A 22,763-nucleotide genomic window follows, 5' to 3' on the forward strand; every position below is an offset into this window, starting at 1 on the left:
GCTCGTCAGTTAGTATGGTAGCTCCAGATACGTCGAATCTGGCCTCTGCGGCTGATGTCTTTGCTGCGACTTACACGCTGCCGCAGATTCGTGCTATCCACAAGTCATTGCATGACCAGGCTGAAGAAAAGTCCACGAGGCTTCGGAATAAAGTTGGTAATTCATATCGTGAGCTTCTTGGGACGGCCGACACTATTGTGCAGATGAAGCAGGACACCGATGCTGTTCAGCAGATTCTTAATCGCATGAGCACCAACACAAGCTCGCTGGTGCTGAAGAAAAAGACGGATGGCTTGACCCGTTACGACCAAGTCGTCGTATCGGGCGACTCGAGCATTGAGGCTAGTGAGATAGCACGTGCCAAGATATGGGAGGCTACGAACCTGGCTTTCTCTGGAATTCTCAGAGGTAGCAAGGCGTTTGGTTTAGAGAATCTCGGTCGCGGCGAGAGGCTTGTTCTGGCCACTAAGGTGCTGGTTCTTAGTAGGGTGCTCATTGCCAGCTTCAAAGGCAGCATCCCCATGAGCCAGTATGCACGAAAGACAATTGGTGTAGCCGAGAAGAGCCTTCAGAGATCTCGCAATAAGATCCGCCGCGGCATAGCTAAAGCCCTTGAGGAGGCTTGTGAAGAGGAGCAACGCTACGTTGTCCTTAAGGCACTTGCCGCCTACAGCCTCTTGACAAACTCAGGCGCTCAGGATGCGTTAAAGCATTTCCTTCACACTCGTGGGGCTGCCATGGCCCTTGCATTTGAGTTGGAAGAGGATAAGCGAGAACTCACATCAGTGAATGCTATGAATGCTTTAAAGTTGTACACATCAACACTGCTAGACGTCCAGGCACTAGTCCCCGTTAATCTATCCCGAGAACTGCAGTCCCTTAAAAAGACTCGCCTCCTGGCTGATACTAGCCTACAAAGTCTCCAGATCTTGCGGTTGGATACGTACGAAAAGTGGTGTGGGGACGATGTACAATTCTTCACACCCTATATTCGACATGACGACCTGGACGGCGACAAAGCCAAGTCGATGCTTCTCAGCTGGGCTAATGATGGCAGCAAAGCTCTCCTAGATGGCATAGAAAAGACGCTATTACAAATTAAGGAATTCAGGGCGATTACGGATCTGCGCACACAAGTTCTACAGCATTGGGTGCGTGAGGGTAGCCGAATCAAAGGCATAGACTCGGACGAAATGCTCAAGAAGCTCCGATCGCTGATCAATACCCAACTGCAAAGAGTTCTGGACACCAAGATTTCGAAGATTCATCTCGTCAGCTCTGAGGTCAGCTCGACGCTAGACTCATGGGTTGAGGGCGAGACCGATGCCGTGATTGATATGTGGGACACTACGAGATTTGACATGAAGATGGGCCGGGGTGCAGTGCCCTTCATTACCGAGGTTATCGCTGGTATGAATGGCCATAACAATGCTGTTTCTCGTGCTGTTAGTCGCTACCAGGCTTGGTACTCCGTCATCAACGATGTCCGTGACGTGGTTGAAATTCTGCGCCGACAGCGGTGGGACAACGACTTTGAGGAAATCGAGGCTGAAGAAACGATTGAGGCTCGTCAGCAGCTACTCAGTAAGGACGACCCCCGGGCTCTTGCTGATAGACTCGCTGGCTCATTGCAGACCGAATTCATTATTTTGGAAAAAGATTTGGTGCAGCTTTGGACAAGCAAAGAGACCAGTCTCAACAGTGGGGAAATCGCTGCTTATTTTCTACGCATCATCCGGAGCATCCGCTCGGCTCTGCCAGATATCCCCTCCGTCAAGTCTTTTTGTCTGGAGGTCGTACCTAAGTTGCAGCAAGTCGTTGTCAGAGATGCATGTATTTCACCCTTGGACGAGTATGTCCTAGCCGTCCTGTCTAAAAGAACTGTATCTTGCCGGCGCTTGTGGGAGGGAGAACCGAGTCTCCCAACGCAGCCTTCACCGGGGACTTTCAAGTTCCTCCGTAATCTTTCTACCTCTATGGGTGATAAATACTCTGATCTCTGGAGTCCAACTGCTGTTGCACTGCTACGCAGGCACATGGCTAGACTGATAAAAGAAAACTGGGTTAAGGCTCTTGTAGATCTAGAGGAAAAAGAAGACGAGAATGATGAAGCGCCGAAACAGGAATCGCAACCAATAGACAATGCAACTGAAGGCACCTTGGGAAATTCGGATGGAAATTCCAAGTCTGAGATTAAGCCCGAGCCTGAGTCTAAGCCTGAGCTTGAGCCCAAGTCTGAATCCATGGAAGAACTTGAGCCTGAGTCTAAGCTTGAGTCCAAGCCTGAGTCCAAGCCTGAGTCCCAGACTGAACCCGATGCCAGCCCCAAGGATGATTCAGTCGAGAGCTGCGATAGGGGAGAAGCACCAGATGTGACTACAGAAGACACCAAGGAGAAAGCAAGTCTCAAGAAGAAAGAAGTTGTTATACAATGGCTCTACGATGTGCTTTACCTGGGAAACCCATTTTCTTCCTCAGAAGATGAAGATCTCCTAAAGAGCCTTGAAGACACCCTGTTTGAGCACTCGGGCTTGGAGCTTGAGGCCAAGCAAAAGCTTGCAAAGTCTGCTAGCGACTATTGGAAACGGACATTTATACTTTTTGGGCTGCTACAGTAAGACTCTATCTGTCTACCTGGACCGGGACTTGCTTCCCTTGGTTCTCTATCCTTCTCCTTCTTAGTAATGAATATTCTTATAGCATTACGTAACACGATATACTAAACAAGTTCGTGGCATATGGTGATGATAATGTATGAAAATGCAAATATACAAGACCTCCATGCGCCAATCTGCCTTCTCATAATTCTATCCGCTGGCGGTTTTGTTCATTGTTGTCTCGCCTCTACTGTTGTCTTCCTACACCTTTACATGCCAAATAGCCCGATCTTGACATATACTCTCAACCTTGTGTAGACTAGCCCATGAGCTACATGTCCTTGGTGTCTCGAACAAATACACATACTGTATTATAGTCAAGAAGTCTACTTTCTAGCAGCCCCCCTACTCAGCTTGGGGAAAACTAGAGGCAGGGACAGTTTAGCCATTGTCGACTGTGCCTTAGTCTGCGGGTTCTTGTATTGCTTGGGGCGAGCACCGATCTCGCGGAAGATCTGGGTCATGTTGGCAGGGTCGAGGTTGAGATCGAAGCGCAGGTCTGTTGTGTCTATCTCAAAGTTCTCCAGAACACACGCCCACACAGCTGCATGGGCCAGGGCCAGCTGATGGTGGAAGTTGTCCATAAGGCCATTAACAGTAAATGTCTTGAATAAGTACGATGTGACGATTTCGGGTGCGCCGATCTTCTCTATGAACACGGCCCGAGGCGGTGTCTTGCGGCCATCACGACCCTTTTTGCTCATAGATACGTACATGATGAGGTAGTACAAGAAACGCAACAAACGCATGCGCTGCACCGAATCTGTCGAGTTGGCTATGCGCACGAGGCGGCCAGCCACAAAGCGCGACCGCAACTGCACGTTTTCGTTGCTTGCCACACTATCCATCCAGTCCTTGACGGGGATTGAGTGCAGTACTTCGCGGCCAATGATGAGTTCTGGCTGGTACACATCCTGGATCTCGGTAGCCTCGAGGTTGGGTCGGGGAATAGGTTTGCTGGATCTGGCGGCCTCGTCCAGTTCCTCACGCGAAAGCATTGTTGCAGTATTCCGCTTGACAACATCGAGGGTTGCGAGCTCGGCGGCACTGAGCTTTGTTTGGTCGTTGGCTGAGGCGGTAGGCAAGGCGTTCAGCATGACGTCGTCGATGGCCTTCTTGGCCTTGCGAGTTCCAAAGGTCTTGTTCAGCTCGATGCGCTGGGCCGTTGTTCTCTGCAATTCGGCTGTCAGTAAAATCCTCTTGCATTTTTTGAGAGGCGTAGAAACATACCATCTTCTCGACAGACTCGTCGCTGCGACTAGGCAGACGTGATTTGACAACGCCACGCAGCAGCATCTTCTTTGCCTCCACAAACTTAACAGTGTTAGTGGCTGGATCAAAGACACCAACAAAGTGATTCACACCACAATCCACCATTGACGATCGGTCTTCCTTGGCAGTATATTCCATAATAGGATGGGCATTTGCATGCAGCATGAGCTCTGACTTGCCGTCTTTCCGTTTCGAGCTGGTATTCTTGCTGTAGACATGGAAGGGGACGTTGCCGGGAACGTTAAAGCTAACTGAGGTGTCTGTCACATGGGTGTACGTTAGTTAATTGCTTCCATACGTGCAATCTGAAGTACTAAAGCAAGCATAACCTACCAACCCCAGGTGCCCAGACGGGAGTAGATTTGAGCGCTCTCTGTAGTCTCACAGGTTTGCCTGACTTTTGGCCGGCTTGGACCTTTTTCCCAGTAGCCGAAGCATCGTCGGATCTCTTGCGCTTCTTTTCCGTTACGGCAGACATGGCGATGGTTTTGTGGGTTCAATAGAGCGTCAATATAAATGATTGGAATAGGCACGATCGTTAGAAAAAGGTGAAAGTGATGAATTTTGTGGCATAGTCAGTAGCAGAGCTCTTCTAGTCCACCACATCGCGCTGCCATGAAGCCCAAAACTTTTCTTCGAAAAAAAAAATAGTCTGGGAAGATCTTATCGTAAATAGCCGGATATTACCCGGTATCGATGACTTGGGTTTTGCAAATCTTTGAACAGGGATGCTCTAGAAGGCAGGAGACCAACTAAAGAGTGGTGGGGCGCCTGTCAAACACTTTAACCAAGCCAAACCTCCAGCAAAGTTACTCGTGCAGCACGGCTCAACTTGGCGGTGATGAATCGCTTGAATTAGTAGTATATAATGTCATAGCTCATCTATGTAAGTTGTAGATTCACATCTCAAGTTGCAAGTGTCCCCTTAAATGGCTGCTTGGATCGAAGCCATTACGCCAGCTGGAAGTTCAAAATTTCTCTATAACCCCGCATAGGCCTTTTCGTGTTTTTGGAGAAGTGGCGGATGTCATGCAGCGCACAATATCGTTTGTGCAAAATCTAGACCCACTTCATGGCAAAACCTGTAAAGACGAGCACTATTCATATTACGGCAACATTCACATTTTTTCAAAGTCATTTTTGTTTTTAGCATATCTTTAATTCGTTTGATTTGCTGGTGTCTCTTTAATGCCAGAATCCCAGTGACCAAATATGTATTGTACAGAAAGTTCGTTTCTCGTGAACATCTTCTCGAGTACCCTTCGTCTGGTGATGATGGCATGGTGAGGTTGTTCGTAATGTTCAAAGTTGTCGGTACAGGATGCTGAGGTGATGACCCGGTACATGGAGAGCATTGCGACTGATCAGCAGAATGCTGTCAAGGCTGGGCGAAGAGTGTCAAGGCGGAGATGTCGTCATGGCCGCTGTGATGTTGGTCATTTATTTGCTGTGAAATTGTTAGCATATATCGATCGATATTTTGTATTAGCATAGGACTAGACTTACGAGCGAGCCCGCATCTTTCTGCGCTTACGCTTGAGGCGTCTAACTCTCTTCTTTCTCCACTTAGCTCTCATCTTGGATAACCCTGTGATATGTTGTTAGTTGGTGCTTAACACAAAACTGGCTCAACTGTGACAATCATCAACAAGAATCATGTTGTTGATTGAACTCAGACAAGGGAAAGCCTGTCAAGCAAGAGAAAGCAATCTTCAATCAATCATCCGATGAAAAGACACAACGGCGCTGCGCTGCATTAAGGTGGTGGTACTCACGAAATAAGAGTCTTTGGTGATCTGGTGTATATGTTCAAGTTGAAGATGGCAGGGAGGCAAGCTCGACTTTTGTAGCAGAGCATTTTGGCTTTAGGGCAGCCCACCCACTTTGTGGACCACACGCACACGTGATCAAAAATTACTCCAAAGTCACGTGAAATAATCAATGTGGGGAGCAGCTAGAGTTGAGCTCCACACAAGCTCCACTAAGCTCCAGTTTGAGTCACCCAGGTCCAAACGAAGAGTCCGTTTTTGCATACTTCCTATTTGGGACGAGCCTTATAAAATAAGATGATCTGATTGGCTTGCATTTAAATACCAAAAGCTGCGTTTGTGCCTGGCAACCACGACCAACCTTTTCTATCTGATATCCCAAGTGCTCTATAATACTAAAGGGAAAGAGCGAGTAGAGATAAAATTTCTATGTCGATACGCAAAATTCACCAGGTTAGAATAGCTATAAATCGGAGGCCATATTTACTTCTAAGAATTTAATTGTTGCATCTTCCCTATTAATCATCGCCTCTTGGTTATATCCTGGTCAGCTTTCCTCGTCCTTCATATGTCTGTCCAAGAATCGCAGTCGAAGGTATTCATCTCTCATTTGACCGAGAACTCTCAAGCCGTAGGATATGTTTCTGTGAGACACAATCCTTCTGGCGTGTGGTGTAAGTTCTATTTCGCTGGATATCACAGAATTCATGGCTGTTTAAATATGTTTGTTGACTAGCGTTGTAGATGGCTTTGGGTTGACCAATAGCTCTTCAGTATCAGTTGGCCGAAACCCCAACAAGTAAGTCCAGAAAACAAGTCCATAATCTTTCTACCCAGTGTCCTAACTGCTTCCCAGTGACATCGAGCTCGTCGACTCCCTAGTGTCCAGAAAACACTTTGAGATATTTCCCGTTATTATTGATGACAGCCAACTAGAGACGCCTCTCTTTTTCATCCGCGATCGTGCATCTGACAATGGGACGACGGTGAATAGAATTGAAATCGGCGGGTATGCGCGGGGTTGGTATCTCCATAACGGAGACATCATACGACTACAGGATTAGGAGTTCTGTTTCGTCCAATACCGCCAAGCCTCAGCCAAGTGGACGCCGGAACAGGGCGAGGACTTCGAGGTAAGCTTTCCATTGCAAAAGCTTAGGTACTGGATGTTTTTGTCTCACGAATTCTAGACACTTGCGCCTACATACATCATATCTCGCAAGTTACTTGGCGAAGGAGCTCAAGCCAAGGTGTACGTGGGGTTTGACACTTGCAGAAACTGTCAGGTCGCTTGCAAAGAGATAAGTCTCGGATGTCATCGCAAAGAAGCTGCATCCATAAGGAAGCGTTCGCGCCTTGAGTCATCAATACTTCGCAAGTTAAACCACGTAAGTCCATTTTAAAGCCCAGGATGTATTTTATCGTATGTTCCATCCTACTGACTCGTCAATCACAGCCTAATGTTTTGCGGTTTGAGTACGCAGCTACTACCGAAAAGACGTGGTATTTGCTCACCTCATTGTCAACAGGCGGTGATCTTTTCTCCTTCATGACCAAAACAGATATAAATGAGACTGTTATTCGTACGATAATTTTGCAGATCGTGATGGGGCTAGTTCATATTCATGACAAGGGGATTGTTCATCGAGACATTAAGCCTGAGAATATCCAGTTTTCTGTAGCTCCCAAAGTCACATACCCCGTCGTCATTGCTGATTTTGGCCATGCTACTTTTCTCAGGCGTGGCAAAATGCTTACTTCTATGGCGGGCACAACGCCTTTCCGTGCGCCGTAAGTAGACGCAAAGCTAGTGAGTCTTTTAATATTTTGGGACCACCGTTAACTTATAGTTTGCAGGGAAATTCACTACCATGAGCCTTATGACTTTGCGGTTGACATATGGGCTCTTGGTATTACCATTCTGACCATGCTGATGCCAAACCATCTCGATACCTTTGGCAAGTTATTCTCATACTCTCAGGAAGGGGTTGATTCGTCTCTTGAGCGGGTATTTAAACACAGCAAGATCAAAATCCGAAGGAATGGCCGTAGTTTCATTCGAGCTTGTTTGAGGATTGACGCCAAAGAGCGCATGTCATCAAACGAAGCGCTCAAGCACAGTTGGATCAACTACAAGAACCATGATATGCGAGTTGTTTACAAGCGTGTTATGAGCAGATGGAGGCAGTGCCCACCACGAGTTGATATGGCAAATAATATTCCGGCATCTCAGACCCCTGGCGCTCAACCTGAAAACCTTGCCTTTCCCAAAAACGGCAGTTCTCACTCTAAAAAGTCATTCCCGAAAGAAGAGGTTCAAGATGTCGCTAATAATCTGCCTTGGTCAGATACTTTGCCGCTTTCTCTACGAGAAGCAGCAGAAAAGCCTAACTCTACAGCTACAACTCTTGAGCCAACACATTGTTCATCCTGTGAGCAAAACAAGAGCAAGTCCTGGCAATGACCTAACTAGCTATTTCCGCTCAAGGGATTCTAGCTCGATACCATTGATTCAATAAAATCCTCGGGCGTTTATTTTCATCCCAATTCCCAAGTTCACTATGATTACAAGGTAGCATCTCACAAGGTCGGGATTGTTAACCCTAATATTTAACATGCAACTTGAAGAATAACAATGATCAAAGGTCAATATAAAGAAGCAAACGTCTAATATGCCACAACGAAAACGCCACCAAATATGCCAACCGAATTTTCTGCCACTTCTCATACTCCGGTCCACTTGCCAAATTGCTTGTATCGCTTGTACTGTGTACCAAGAATCGCCCGCCCACTCATATCTAAAGAGTCGTTGAGAATCTTGCGGACTTCAGGCGGCGTGATGTTGAAAATCGAGTTCATACCAAGTTCTAGAGCATCCCTGACTGGTCTTGGTACATCAACCTGCAACTGCAGCTTTACATATGAGACTAAAACCAAATACATCTGGCGACCAGCAGCTCTCTTTGCGATATCGGTTGCAGTGTCGAGAGGGTTGGCGGGACTCTGCTTGTGATGAGCAACACTAGCCGCCATAGGCTCACACACCATGGTCAGTAGTCGCGTGAGCGAAGCGGCATGTCTACCCCAGTATGGGAAGTCGCCGTCTCGGACATTGGCCGGCTGAAAGGTCCATTTACCCATCTGAGCATCGTAGGGAGCTAGTAAGAGGCCAGAAAGCAGGGACTGTAGAGCGGCAATCAGGAGATGAAAGCGACCATCTAGACGGACACGGAACCGGCGCAGGACTGATTCCATCAGTTTACACAGCCAGTCGAAGACCACAGGCGAGTCCTTGACAGCCATAGCATTAGTGGGGTTTCCTGAAATATCACTGACCATGGCCAGTGTTTGCTCAATATTCCACTGCTTCAAGCGAGCAGAGCTGCTGTTGAGAAATAACCGAAGAATGTCACAGGTCTTGATGAAAATGTGTCCGTTCGGTGCGTTCGTGGCAAATATAATAAGCTTGTTATAAGCGGTGGAAATAGAAAGAGCACCTCCAGCATCAGTTCCTTGTTTGCTACTAATGATAGATGCACAAATCTTAATAGCCTTCAACTGCAGTTCGGTGCTCTTGGTCATGTCAAGAGCATCAATTAGGCTGTGGAAGTACGCCAGAAAAGTGTTCCCGTCCATAGGCCCTGTAACAGCGTATAAAGTCTCGCGTATCAGAGCTTCGTAATCAGCAAAACGTAAGACATCGGGAGGAACGCCCTCCTCAGGCGCAAGCCCCTGTTGGAATTGGGATGGCAGGCTTTTGACTGAATCGCGGAAAGTACGGATCAAGAAAATACGAGTCTTCCAGCCGAGAAAAGTGCCTTGCGTGATGCCCTTGGTAGCCAAAGGCTCTAGTTTCTTGGCCTTGAGCTTGGATATTTGGGATGCGGCATCTCGAACCACCTCAGAGGCATCAATCGCCGCTAGGAAAACATAGGGGAAGGAAACAGCTGCTTGAGACTTAGATTGATACTCAAGAATGGTCTTTTTAACCATAGACAAAAGAAGCTTCTCCGCCTTGTCTAAATCAAAGGCAGCAGGATCTTTGAGGCCAATCTTTTTAACAGTAATAATCAAAGTCTTCAACAAAACAATCCGGAGATGGTGAGTCTCTAGATATTCTATATCTGAGGGGCACTCAGCAACGAACTTTTCAGCAGTCTTAAGGAACGAGCGACCCCATTCCTCAAATTGTGACACCATTTGCTTGATGATAGCTGATGCCAGTTCTTCAAAAAGCACATCAAGGCCATAAATCTCTGGCAGTTTCCGGGCGTGTTGTTCCCGGAAAAAACAAGTAGAAGCGGAATCAGAAAGAAGAACGAGATGGTCGAAAGAAATGTTCTCGTAGAATGTTGATCGCTTCATCATTTTGCCCATAAGGCCAAGGCTAATCTTCCATAGTGCAGGCTCATGTGTAGTTGGTTTGGTCAAAAAGCCCATGCTAGATGTCATAATAGACTCTCGACTCGTGCGGGAGAAGCAGTCGTCTGGTATGCTAGCTAGAATAGAAATAGCAGAGCATTTGTGTGACGCAAGAGCGTTGGAGGAAATTATGGTGATAAGAGCGTCAATCAAAGACTCAACGAGCTTCCGGTTGTTGACGATATTCTCGTTTGAAATGAGAGCAGACAAGTATCCAAAGGTCGTTGAGTCTGGGGACTCACAATTGATGATGTGCTTTCTTATGAACTTAGGGAAGGTGTCGGATTTGGCAGACAGAAGAGGTATAAGTCTAGAAGAGACCCTGGTGGCTACATCAAGATATTTCGACGGGAAGGAAGACTCAGAGTTGGAGTTGCTTACTCCGGCCTTTTTGGAACCATCCTTTGCAAGGTGTTTGGCGATCTTCAATGCCATGGCAGAAACCTCGGGCTCATACTCTCCATCGGGATACATAGAGAGCCATAACTGGTCTAGGAACTTGAAGGCCTCGAAAGCATCAGCACTTTCCAATGATCCCTTCACAGCCACTCTAGTAAGCTCATCTTCCACTTCAGCCCATATTCTATTTCTCTCCTTAGGAGAAAGCCAATGGACAATCTTAGCCAGGATGCACCAACGCAGTGTGCTAAGCGAGCCATGGGAAGGCACTTGTTTGAGAGAATCTAGAGTGAGATTCATGATCGGCACAGCAGTGGGATCAGTGAAATCAGGAGACCGTATTTGAGATGCAATAGAGTCAAGCAAGACGTAAAGTGGGCCAGCCTTGGCATGGCTCTGCTCCGAAAGCCACTGTAGCAAGTGGGAAAGCTGAGTCGGTGTCATGTGGCTTTCAATATTACTAGAAGTGGTTGAATCATGACGCAGACTTTCATCAAGCCAGGGCGACGACTCAATAGTGTTTTTTGATTCACAAAAGCATAGCTGATTGTACCAGAGCTTCCAGAATGTTGATAGGTCGCGTGCCTCGGCGTAAGCTAGCTTTATCTGGCGAACAACCTGTTGTACTTCGTCTCCGCTGTAAGTATCTCCACTACCAACGTGACTTGCCCTTCGACAGAGCTCTTCAGACAACAATTCCTTGCCATGTGGATAAAATATAACATGTCGATCACAAACTAGTGCACGCAAGAGAACAGTCCATTGTGTGCTTTCAGATCCGAGAACGTAATCTTTGCAGACTTTATGAAGGGATTCACGCTGGATGGCAGCTTCACGAGCCCTAGCAATGTCAAGAATAAGCGTCATGGCCAAAGACTTATCAGAACTGCGGACTGGGCCAAGGATACTTTGGACAGAGGAGAATATCTGGTGGTGCCAGCTCTCGCGAGACTTGAGCGAGCCAACATTGAGCTCGGGTGCATCCAAACTTAGGGTATATAACACAGGAGCACACACCAGGGGGTTTGATTCGATAGCCCCCACGATAGCCCCAAGAATCTCGGTATCTTCGCTGTTTAAGAAGGCAGCTCTAGCAGGGAAAATAACGGCTCGGATATAGAAGTTTTCAAGTTTTTGCTTCCAAACAGCTTGGATCCTAACGGGTAGTTCTAGATTTCTGGAGGTTCTGTATGTGCGATGATCAAGTGCAGAGATCATCTGAAGCACTTGCAAAGAGGTAGCAGAGGCCACTTCGATAGCATCTGTAGAGCCAATACGATGCAAATCCCACATTGAACACATGACGGACGGCCAGAATTCCTGCTTAGTGTGAAGCTCTAAAGAGGCCGTTGACATGGCCATTGAGCAAAGGCTCAGAATAGGTGTGACAAGACCTAGAGCTTCATTCGCTGAGGACGCAAAGAGAGACTTTATGTGCTCAGCTCCCATAATATCTCGAGATGAAAGTCCTTGTGAGTCGAGTCGTGCAAGAAGCGTTGCAATGGCGGCGAGAAGAGCCTGGGCACATTCAAGGGAGCATTCGGTGCTTTTCAGAGATTCGAGATCAAACAAGACATTCTGAGACCGCTTGCGTTTACCCCTTCTAGAGTCGGAGGCAAGCTAACCGCGCTAGACAGGTTGTGCAAAGTAAGCTGTAGTATAGATATAAACTTTCGATCGGCAAGGCACTTGGCCAAAGAAAAGAACGGGATGCGATTAAACACATGTTCAATGATAGTCCAAGTAAGGGGATATCTGCGAATAGTCTCTGCCTGGGTTTTGGTAGCCGGGCCGCTCATAAGCTTCAGGAGCCACCGAAGGACAGTCTCCTCAATCGCATAGTGCTCGCTGTCAATCGATGTGGTAAGGAGCCTCCAAAGCTCGTCGAGTGTTTCGCCTTGAGCACCAGGGCCCGTCTTCTCAAGGGACCTGGCCAATTTGGCTAGATTGTTTTCGGTCTGATGATTTGGTCAGTAAACACCGTGTTTCAATAATGGTTGAGCAACTCCTACCTTCATGTCTGACGCGGATTTTATCTTAAACCTCATGAAAAGCGTAAGCAGCGTTCGCAAAGCCAAAGATTCGCAAGACGTGAAGAAGTCTGGAGCCGAAAATTTTAGTGGAGCCCTGGCCGAGAGTCTGATTCTGCCATCAGAAGCTGTACCCAAATAGGCAACCAATTGCTCACCGCCTTTTATGGCTCCAATTTCCCGGCTGGTTCTCGTCAGGTGTGATGCTTCAAGTTGTGTGCCAGTAAAAAAAATACTCGTACAGAACCTCCATCTCCATCCCTCACGATCCATTATATCCGGCGCCGAAGCCTTTCTCCACAGTCCGATCTTTCTCTCCAAACGAAATTTCCGCAATGGCCGATTCTACTGCCCGCCCCTCCGCCCCCGTCGCCCGCCCTGTTAGCGAGGCTCTATTGAATGAAAAGGTATATTTTCTCTGCCTTGGGATCCCTCGACAACCATCATGGCGTGAATTCAATGATGACCTGAGCAACCGCCTGTGGTACTGTGCTTAAGCTAACCTTGCTGCGTGCCCCGGAACTTTTCATATACAGTGGGATCGCTGCCTGTCAAACCTGATTGTCAAGAGCTCTCTTGGTCTTGGCTTCGGTGTTGTTTTCTCCGTGCTACTCTTCAAGCGCCGTACCTGGCCCGCCGTCATCGGCGTTGGCTTCGGTGCTGGTCGCGCCTACGAGGAGTGCAACATCAGCCTAAAGGTTGCCGCCCAGAACCTGAAGAACCAGTCTTGAAACGATTACTTTTTGTCGGCCAATCGACTGTTCGAGATAACCCAAATAACAACCTACAATAATAAAGCTTTACGCCATGGGCTGTGTGCGGATGAGGTGGACAGAGAGTATTTACGGCTCCATCACTACAAAAAGCGAATAGAGTACATATGGCACCAATCCAAATCAGACACGGCGAAGCCTGTGTACAACACATTACTATAGAGATCCCCGGTATTCTAGAATGAAATATCGACTGACATTTGCCATTGAACATAGCATTCATACTCGTTCATGTAGACTATTAAACTCTTGTAGATTGGCTAGGCAGAAGAACCAATATAAGGTATCAACATGTCGGAAGACCTGACACAACATGTTTGTTCTAGATTGTAGTTTGCAACTCCGTAATGCCCCCAAGGAATGCAGCATTGCAACTGTGATTTTCAGCACTAAAATCTCCGTCAATTCAATTTATAAAACATTACTATTAGTTGCTAGAATTGTATCGTCTGCAATGACAGGAGCTTCTGCAGCACTTCTAGTTATGCATGTATCGAATTGAATGCATTAACTGGGTGTTTAATTATGCTTAGTCAGCCGTACCCCTGTTCATGAAGAGGACAGGGCTGAAGGAAATTTTTGGGCGTCCATCATGCAAGGCTGGCATATAACTTTCTGTACATGAAGCACTCAACCACATCGTCGACGTGATACTGTAGCACGTGGTCGCGTGCAACTTAAATTTTCCCCTACAAATATCCCCAGACCAATCTGCGAAGGCACTCCCATCAGGCTCTGGCAATAGCTCAGCAAACCTAGTCTCGCGATAGTTATTTGTTTCGATAAAGCTGCGGCGCGTCAAGTCGCGTTGATTTGAACGGTTAGCGCAATCTTCTAAGCATCTGATTCCTACCTCCAATGGTCTCTCACTGACTCGTTTGTCTAATCATCCAGAAATCATCGCTATTGCAGACATGTCCGGTCTTCCTCCACCTCCTCCTCCTCCCCCGGGCTGGGCGGCTCCTCCTCCGCCTCCCTCATCGTTTCTCCCCCCGCCACCTTCAGCTCCCGCTCCCCCTCCGCCTCCTGGATATTGCTCAGCAAATGATCTTCAGCTTGTCAAGTTTGCACAGAAAAAAAAGGAATGGCTTCGCGACCGTAGGCTACGCTTCGGCGAAAAGCGCAAAGGAGGCTTTGTTGAGACCCAGAAAGCCGACATGCCACCTGAACATTTGCGCAAAATTGTTCGCGATATTGGCGATGTTTCACAGAAGAAGTACACGAACGATAAGCGGTCATATCTTGGTGCATTGAAATTCATGCCTCATGCAGTCATGAAGCTTCTTGAAAACATGCCAATGCCTTGGGAGTCTACCCGTGAGGTCAAGGTCCTTTACCACGTGAATGGTTGCTTGACCTTGGTCAACGAGATTCCTCGTGTTGTTGAACCTGTATTTTTCGCGCAGTGGGCGATGATGTGGGTATACATGCGCAAAGAAAAGCAAGACCGCCGGTTATTCAAGCGTATGCGTTTCCCCCCTTTTGATGACGAAGAGCCACCACTGTCGTGGTCTGAAAACATTGAGGATGTTGAGCCTCTCGAGCCTATTCAGTTTGAGCTTGACGAGGATGACGATGAAGCTGTGTACGAGTGGTTTTACGACCATAGACCCCTTTTAGACACGCCTCACGTCAATGGACCTAGCTACAAAACATGGAACTTGAGCTTGCGACAGATGGCAACACTATTCCGTCTGAGTAGACCCCTCATCTCTGATGTGGTGGACAAAAACTACTTTTATCTTTTTGATCTCCCCAGTTTCTTCACTGCCAAGGCCTTGAACGTAGCTTTCCCTGGTGGTGCCAAGTTTGAGCCTTTATACAAGGACATTGACCCCAATGACGAGGACTTTGGCGAATTCAACGCCATCGATCGCATTATATTCCGAACCCCGACAAGAACCGAGTCTCGAGTCGCATACCCTTATCTCTACAACTCACTTCCTCGCAGTGTCAGTCTCTCCTGGTATTCTCATCCCCAGGTTGTATACTCTAAGCCCGAATCACCCGATCTTCCAGCATTCCATTTCGACCGACGACTGCATCCCATTTCTTCGCGCAATGTCAAGCCTATGAACATTGAGCTCTCGCATGAAGACGAAATCTTCGGTGTCGGAAATAACGAAGAATCAGAAGATTCTCTATTCGAACTACCTCCAGACGTCGAGCCATTCCTGGCTGACGAGGAACTCGAAAACGAGGACACTGCAGATGCTATCCAACTTTGGTGGGCTCCTTTCCCTTTCGATCGCAGGTCTGGTCGCATGGTACGGGCCCAGGATGTGCCATTAGTAAAACAGTTCTACCTTGAGCACCCCGTTCCCAACGACAAGAATCGCATTCCCATCAAGGTCAGCGTATCTTACCAGAAGCTATTGAAGACTTATATTTTGAACGAGCTTCACGAAAAGCCAGCCAAGTCCTTGAATAAACAGAGCTTGTTGAAGTCTCTTAAGCAAACAAAATTTTTCCAACAGACTACCATTGATTGGGTTGAGGCTGGTCTACAAGTGTGTCGTCAGGGTTTTAATATGCTGAATCTACTGATTCATCGGAAAAACCTGACATATCTGCATCTTGACTACAACTTCAACTTGAAGCCTGTCAAGACCCTTACCACCAAGGAGCGCAAAAAGTCACGTTTTGGTAATGCTTTCCATCTCATGCGTGAGATCCTTCGTCTGACAAAACTTATTGTCGACGCCCAGGTCCAGTACCGTCTTGGGAACATTGATGCTTTTCAGCTTGCTGATGGTATTCTGTATGCGTTTAACCACGTTGGTCAGCTTACCGGTATGTACCGCTACAAGTACAAGCTGATGCATCAGATCCGTACGTGCAAGGATCTCAAGCATCTCATCTACTACCGCTTCAATGCTGGTCCTGTTGGCAAGGGCCCTGGCTGTGGTTTCTGGGCTCCTGCATGGAGAGTCTGGTTATTCTTCATGCGTGGTATCATCCCTCTACTGGAACGGTGGCTTGGGAATTTGCTTTCTCGCCAATTTGAAGGCCGCCACAGTAAGGGTGTAGCCAAGACTGTTACTAAGCAACGTGTGGAGTCTCACTTTGATCTGGAGCTTCGTGCATCTGTAATGGCCGACTTGATGGACATGATGCCCGAAGGTATCAGACAGAACAAAGTCCAGACCGTTCTACAGCATCTGTCTGAGGCTTGGAGATGTTGGAAGTCGAACATTCCCTGGAAGGTTCCTGGTCTTCCCGCCCCCATCGAAAATATTATTCTTCGTTATGTCAAGGCAAAGGCAGATTGGTGGATTTCTGTTGCCCATTACAACAGAGAACGTATCCGCCGTGGTGCTACTGTTGATAAGACGGTAGCTAAAAAGAACGTGGGTCGTCTAACTCGTCTTTGGCTGAAGTCCGAACAGGAGCGTCAACACAATCACATGAAGGATGGCCCTTATGTGTCTTCTGAAGAAGCCGTTGCTATCTACACAACTACTGTGCACTGGCTCGAGTCACGCAAGTTCTCCCCCATCCCTTTCCCTTCAGTATCTTACAAGCACGATACCAAAATTCTTATTCTAGCCCTAGAACGTCTCCGTGAGGCTTACTCTGTCAAGGGGCGTCTCAACCAAAGTCAACGTGAAGAACTGGCTCTGATTGAACAGGCCTATGATAGCCCTGGTACCACCCTTGAGCGTATCAAACGTTTTATGCTTACCCAGCGTGCCTTCAAAGAGGTTAGCATTGACATGAACGACAATTACAGCACTATCAATCCCGTGTATGACATTGAGCCTATGGAGAAGATTACCGACGCCTATCTTGATCAATATCTTTGGTATCAGGCTGATCAACGCCATCTTTTCCCTGCTTGGATCAAGCCTTCCGACTCCGAAGTCCCTCCTCTTCTCACCTACAAGTGGACACAAGCTATCAACAACCTTGATGGCATTTGGGATGCAGAAAATGGCGAATGCAATGTCATCATCGAGACCGAACTATCAAAGGTGTACGACAAAATGGAGCTGACTCTTCTAAACTCCCTGCTCCGTCTCATTATGGACCACAATTTGGCAGATTACATTACAGCCAAGAACAATATTCAGCTTACCTACAAAGACATGAATCACGTCAACAGCTACGGTATGATTCGCGGTCTGCAGTTCTCGGGCTTTGTTTTCCAGTACTACGGCCTAGTGCTAGATCTTCTGCTGCTCGGTCCCCAGCGTGCTAGCGAGATTGATGGACCTCCTCAGAGTCCCAACGGCTTCTTACAATTCCGTGACAAGGAGACCGAAACCCGCCATCCCATTCGTCTGTATACTCGCTACATCGATAAGATCTGGATTCTGTTGCGCTTTACTGCGGAAGAGTCCCGTGATTTAATCCAGCGGTATCTTACCGAGCAGCCGGATCCCAACTTTGAGAATGTCATTGGCTTCAAAAGTAAGAAGTGCTGGCCCCGTGACTGCCGCATGCGCTTGATGCGTCACGATGTCAACCTCGGCCGTGCTACATTCTGGGATCTGAAGAATCGTCTGCCACGCTCTTTAACCACTATTGAGTGGGATGACAGCTATGTCAGTGTATACAGTCGTGACAACCCGAACCTATTATTCTCCATGTGTGGATTTGAAGTGCGCATTTTGCCAAAGTGCCGTAACCAAAACGAAGAGTTCTCAGTCAAGGACAGCGTCTGGTCTCTAGTCGACAACACAACTAAAGAGAGGACTGCCCATGCCTTCCTTCAAGTCACTGAAGACGATATTGCCAAGTTCAACAACCGTATCCGCCAAATTCTCATGTCTTCAGGCTCAACAACCTTTACCAAGATTGCCAACAAGTGGAATACTGCTCTCATTGCTTTATTCACTTACTACCGTGAGGCTGCTGTGTCTACTATCCCCCTTCTTGACACAATTGTCAAGTGTGAAACCAAGATCCAAACCCGAGTCAAGATTGGTCTCAACTCCAAAATGCCCTCTCGCTTCCCTCCTGCAGTTTTCTACACTCCCAAGGAGCTGGGTGGTCTCGGTATGATTTCTGGCTCGCACATTCTCATTCCTGCCAGCGACAAGCGTTGGTCGAAGCAGACTGACACAGGCGTCACCCACTACCGTGCCGGCATGACCCACGATGAAGAGACTCTCATTCCCAACATCTTCCGGTACATCATTCCGTGGGAAGCCGAGTTTATTGACTCCCAGCGTGTATGGACAGAATATTCTCAGAAGCGTCTTGAGGCAAGCCAACAGAATCGCCGTCTAACCCTCGAAGATCTCGAGGACAGTTGGGATCGTGGTCTTCCCCGTATCAATACACTCTTCCAAAAGGACCGCAGCACTCTAAGCTTCGACAAGGGCTACCGTGTACGCTCGGAGTTCAAGATCTACCAGCTAATGCGGAGCAACCCCTTCTGGTGGACCAGTCAGCGTCACGATGGTAAATTGTGGAACCTGAATGCCTACCGTACGGATGTCATCCAGGCTCTTGGCGGTGTTGAAACAATTCTGGAGCATACTCTGTTCAAAGCTACCGGATTCCCGTCATGGGAGGGTCTTTTCTGGGAGCGGGCTTCTGGTTTCGAAACATCGATGAAGTTCAAGAAGCTAACCAACGCCCAGCGTTCGGGTCTAAACCAGATTCCCAACCGTCGCTTCACACTGTGGTGGTCACCAACTATCAACCGCGCCAATGTCTACGTTGGTTTCCAGGTGCAGTTGGATTTAACTGGTATCTTCCTCCACGGTAAGATTCCCACACTGAAGATTTCGCTGATCCAGATCTTCCGTGCTCATTTGTGGCAGAAGATCCACGAATCTGTCGTAATGGATCTGTGTCAAGTATTTGACCAGGAGCTGGAGTCTCTGGGTATTGAAATGGTGCAAAAGGAAACGATCCATCCCAGAAAGTCGTACAAGATGAACTCTTCGTGTGCGGATATTCTGCTGTTTGCCAGTCACAAGTGGAATGTCACGCGCCCTTCGCTGTTGTATGATACCAAGGATGTGGTTGAACCAATTTCAACCAACAAGTTCTGGATTGACGTGCAGCTACGTTACGGTGATTACGACTCTCATGACATCGAGCGTTACACTCGTGCCAAGTACCTAGACTATACGACCGACTCCGGCCTATACCCTAGCGCCACTGGTCTTATGATTGGCATTGATCTAGCCTACAACTTGTACTCTGCCTACGGCATGTATTTCCCTGGTCTCAAGGTTCTTGTGCAGCAGGCCATGGCCAAGATCATGAAGGCTAACCCTGCCCTGTATGTTCTGCGTGAGCGTATCCGCAAGGGTCTGCAGCTATACGCTTCTGAGAGCAACCAGGAGTTCCTCAACTCGCAAAACTACTCAGAGCTGTTCAGCAACCAAACACAGCTGTTCATTGATGACACCAACGTGTACCGTGTGACTATCCACAAGACCTTTGAGGGTAACTTGACGACCAAGCCCATCAACGGTGCCATCTTCATCTTCAACCCCCGCACAGGTCAATTGTTCCTGAAGATCATCCATACCAGTGTTTGGGCTGGTCAGAAGCGTCTTGGCCAGCTTGCCAAATGGAAGACAGCCGAAGAAGTTGCTGCCCTGATTCGCTCGCTTCCTCAGGAGGAGCAGCCGCGACAGCTTATTGTAACTCGGAAAGGTCTTTTGGATCCTCTCGAGGTGCATCTGCTTGATTTCCCCAACATCTCAATCCGCGCTTCCGAGCTACAGTTGCCATTCCAGGCTGCCATGAAGGTTGAGAAGCTTGGAGACATGATTCTTCGAGCTACAGAGCCGCAAATGGTTCTGTTTAACCTTTACGACGACTGGCTGAAGAGTATTTCGTCGTACACTGCCTTTTCCCGTCTAGTGCTGATTCTGCGTGCACTTCACGTCAACCAGGACAAGACCAAGCTTATTCTGCGGCCCGACAAGTCGGTGATTACTCTTGACCACCAAATCTGGCCCTCGCTGTCTGATGAAGACTGGATCAAGGTCGAGACGCAACTGCGCGATCTAATCCTGCACGACTACAGCAAGAAGAACAATGTCAACGTGGCCAGTCTGACTAGCAGTGAAGTGCGAGATATCATTCTGGGTATGGAGATCTCAGCACCTTCAATGCAGCGCCAACAGGCTGCCGAGATTGAGAAGCAACAGCAGGAACAGGCTCAGTTGACGGCCGTCACGACCAAGACGCAGAACGTACACGGCGAGGAGATTGTAGTAACGACGACATCGCAGTTTGAGACTCAAACGTTTGCATCAAAGACAGAGTGGCGTACCAGAGCCATTGCGACATCAAACCTGCACACTCGGTCCAACAACATCTACGTGTCGTCTGTGGATAGCGATTCTGACGACAGCATTACGTATGTCATGCCCAACAATATTCTCAAGCGTTTCATCACGATTGCCGATCTGCGCGTCCAAATTGCAGGCTATCTCTACGGTATTTCGGCCCCAGGTACCAACGACCAAATCAAGGAGATTCGCTGTATTGTCATGGTTCCGCAGGTTGGCCAGTTGCGTAGCGTCAATCTCCCGCAGCAGCTGCCCCAAAGCGACCAAATTGACGGCATGGAGCTTCTAGGTATCATCCACACAGTAGCCGGCAACGAGCTGCCATACATGTCGTCTGTCGACGTGACGCAAGCAGCCAAGCTTACGGAAAGCCATGAGGCATGGAATCGCGAGAGCACCATCACAGTGGCCGTGTCCTTCACACCCGGATCGGTCTCTCTATCGGCTTGGGGGTTGACACCACAGGGCTATAAGTGGGGTCTCGACAATAAGGACCTTGGGTCAGACCAGCCTCAGGGCTTCACAACAACCATGGGTGAGAAGCGCAAACTATTGCTATCACCGCGTTTCAAGGGCTTTTTCCTGGTGCCTGAGCTTGATAGATGGAACTACAGTTTCCTTGGCACGGTGTTTGACGGCATGGCCAAGAAGCCGGTGCGCGTCAAGCTTGATACACCACGGCCGTTCTATAGCGAGGATCACCGACCAATCCATTTCCACGACTTTTCGCAACTGGAGGACGTGGGCGTGGACCGCGATGATAACTTTGCTTGAGCATCGGCTGCAGATAAAGGTGGTGGTTAGAGTATAACAGGCCTCAGGCGATAGGATGGGTAGGCCGAATAATGGGAAATGTCCGGCTGGAGGCGCTTGTGGTTTTTCACATAAAAAATGTTGGAATTTACTTTTTTTCTTCTTGTTTCGTTTTTGTTTCCCTTTATTGCATCAAGGATGGGCTCTGTTTTAATTTTTTTATTTTCACTTGATCTTTTTGTTTTTTTTTTTTTTTTTTTCATAAATAATCTAGAGTTTTTGTTCTATTTCTCGTTTAGCAACTCATCAATCTCAACTTACACGCGCAACCCTATGATGCATTAACCCTATACACTCTTTTTCACGATATATTTTTTATTTCTCTCTTTTGCCTTGTTGACCTCTGGTTGGTCCGTATACGTGTGCACTTGGCTTCGCACAGGCAGAACGAATCCATTTTCCACTAGGGTGTCATATAAGCAAGATTAATAGCCATTATGCATTCATGCACTAGCCGCCTTCTCAAGACCCTTGTTTCGGTATATTAGAAAGTAGGGCGAAAAAATCCCCTGCCCCCTAGAGGGGGAAGACCTGGATGCTGTGATGGCCATGCAATTGCTTAGGTATTTCTTTTTTTCCTTCTTTTCTTTTCTGTTTTGGCGTTCTACAAGGCGGCTTGCATGAACCACAAAGGCCACAGTAAAATTAGATCTTGCTCATGAGGTATCAAAGCTGTGTTCTCAGAGGAGAGGAATGAGGATCTGAACAAAGGACGCACTTTAAGACGGCGAACAGGTATGGGGCAGGTCAAGGAAATGAGGAAGGCCGGGTGAGAGAAGCGGGAGAGAGTATGCGGGATAGTGGTGTCTACCCATCCATCCCTTTATTTCGTCCTTGTCCAAAGTGGCCCGTTATCTCCTTAATGCCCGCTTCTCTGGCATAGGCAACGCGGCGGTGTAGTACATCTATAACCTCCATCTTCTATCTTTCCATCTCGCCGGGTATAGCTGAGATGATGACTAAATATGACAGACGGGGGGGAGGGGGAGGGGGCGGGGGGTCAAGTTGCTCGTCTGCCTAGTTGTCTTGCACGTAAGCCAAGCTAAGCTAAGCTAAGCTTCATATCTTTCTAGATGCTAGTTCTTGTTACCTTCGTTTCTGAGCCTAGCTGATAGTTAAGATATAGCAATACAATGCACCGAGCCAGGGGGAATATCTTGTATGTGGCTACGTGACTGACTGTTGTGTCTGATTTCTTACTCGGCTGCTGGGGTTTAGATCCTAAGCTATGCCGGATTTTCACATGGATCTTCGTGCTATACTGGTGGCTATACTGATGTGTTATTTTTTTTCCTTTTCTTTTCATCTTGTCTTTTTGTCGGTCTCGGCTATCTCACCTGGCCCAGGACTCAGGGACAGAGGA

General features: G+C 47.8%; 6 protein-coding genes across 6 annotated transcripts; 4 read left to right on the top strand and 2 right to left on the bottom strand.

The window, feature by feature from the left end:
* Nucleotides 1-14: 14 nt before the first annotated feature.
* Nucleotides 15-2,618, top strand: HOO65_060492 (Vps51/Vps67; the record flags this gene model as incomplete). The annotated part of the gene is made up of 1 exon (XM_071001143.1): nucleotides 15-2,618. The coding sequence occupies one exon, from the start codon at nucleotides 15-17 to the stop codon at nucleotides 2,616-2,618; it is 2,604 nt and encodes an 867-aa protein (XP_070857842.1).
* A 310-nt stretch (nucleotides 2,619-2,928) lies between these two features.
* Nucleotides 2,929-4,407, bottom strand: HOO65_060493 (DNA-directed RNA polymerase I subunit RPA49; the record flags this gene model as incomplete). The annotated part of the gene is made up of 4 exons (XM_071003875.1): nucleotides 2,929-2,963; nucleotides 3,007-3,829; nucleotides 3,888-4,189; nucleotides 4,263-4,407. The coding sequence occupies 4 exons, from the start codon at nucleotides 4,405-4,407 to the stop codon at nucleotides 2,929-2,931; spliced, it is 1,305 nt and encodes a 434-aa protein (XP_070857843.1).
* A 2,302-nt stretch (nucleotides 4,408-6,709) lies between these two features.
* Nucleotides 6,710-8,162, top strand: HOO65_060494 (kinase-like protein; the record flags this gene model as incomplete). The annotated part of the gene is made up of 5 exons (XM_071003886.1): nucleotides 6,710-6,718; nucleotides 6,763-6,831; nucleotides 6,889-7,086; nucleotides 7,155-7,489; nucleotides 7,556-8,162. 5 exons carry the CDS (start codon nucleotides 6,710-6,712, stop codon nucleotides 8,160-8,162), a joined length of 1,218 nt encoding a protein of 405 aa, XP_070857844.1.
* A 260-nt stretch (nucleotides 8,163-8,422) lies between these two features.
* On the bottom strand, nucleotides 8,423-12,537 carry HOO65_060495 (Nucleolar pre-ribosomal-associated protein 2; the record flags this gene model as incomplete). Its single annotated transcript, XM_071003620.1, has 3 exons — nucleotides 8,423-12,097; nucleotides 12,145-12,477; nucleotides 12,532-12,537. 3 exons carry the CDS (start codon nucleotides 12,535-12,537, stop codon nucleotides 8,423-8,425), a joined length of 4,014 nt encoding a protein of 1,337 aa, XP_070857845.1.
* Nucleotides 12,538-12,884: 347 nt separating this feature from the next.
* On the top strand, nucleotides 12,885-13,280 carry HOO65_060496 (MICOS complex subunit mic10; the record flags this gene model as incomplete). The annotated part of the gene is made up of 2 exons (XM_071004096.1): nucleotides 12,885-12,956; nucleotides 13,086-13,280. The coding sequence occupies 2 exons, from the start codon at nucleotides 12,885-12,887 to the stop codon at nucleotides 13,278-13,280; spliced, it is 267 nt and encodes an 88-aa protein (XP_070857846.1).
* Nucleotides 13,281-14,236: 956 nt separating this feature from the next.
* On the top strand, nucleotides 14,237-21,361 carry HOO65_060497 (Pre-mRNA-processing-splicing factor 8; the record flags this gene model as incomplete). Its single annotated transcript, XM_071001144.1, has 1 exon — nucleotides 14,237-21,361. The coding sequence occupies one exon, from the start codon at nucleotides 14,237-14,239 to the stop codon at nucleotides 21,359-21,361; it is 7,125 nt and encodes a 2,374-aa protein (XP_070857847.1).
* Between the last annotated feature and the right edge of the window lie 1,402 nt (nucleotides 21,362-22,763).

Source organism: Ceratocystis lukuohia (genome assembly GCF_044167205.1).
Source record: "Ceratocystis lukuohia strain C4212 chromosome Unknown Supercontig6_pilon, whole genome shotgun sequence".
NCBI lineage: Eukaryota > Fungi > Ascomycota > Sordariomycetes > Microascales > Ceratocystidaceae > Ceratocystis > Ceratocystis lukuohia.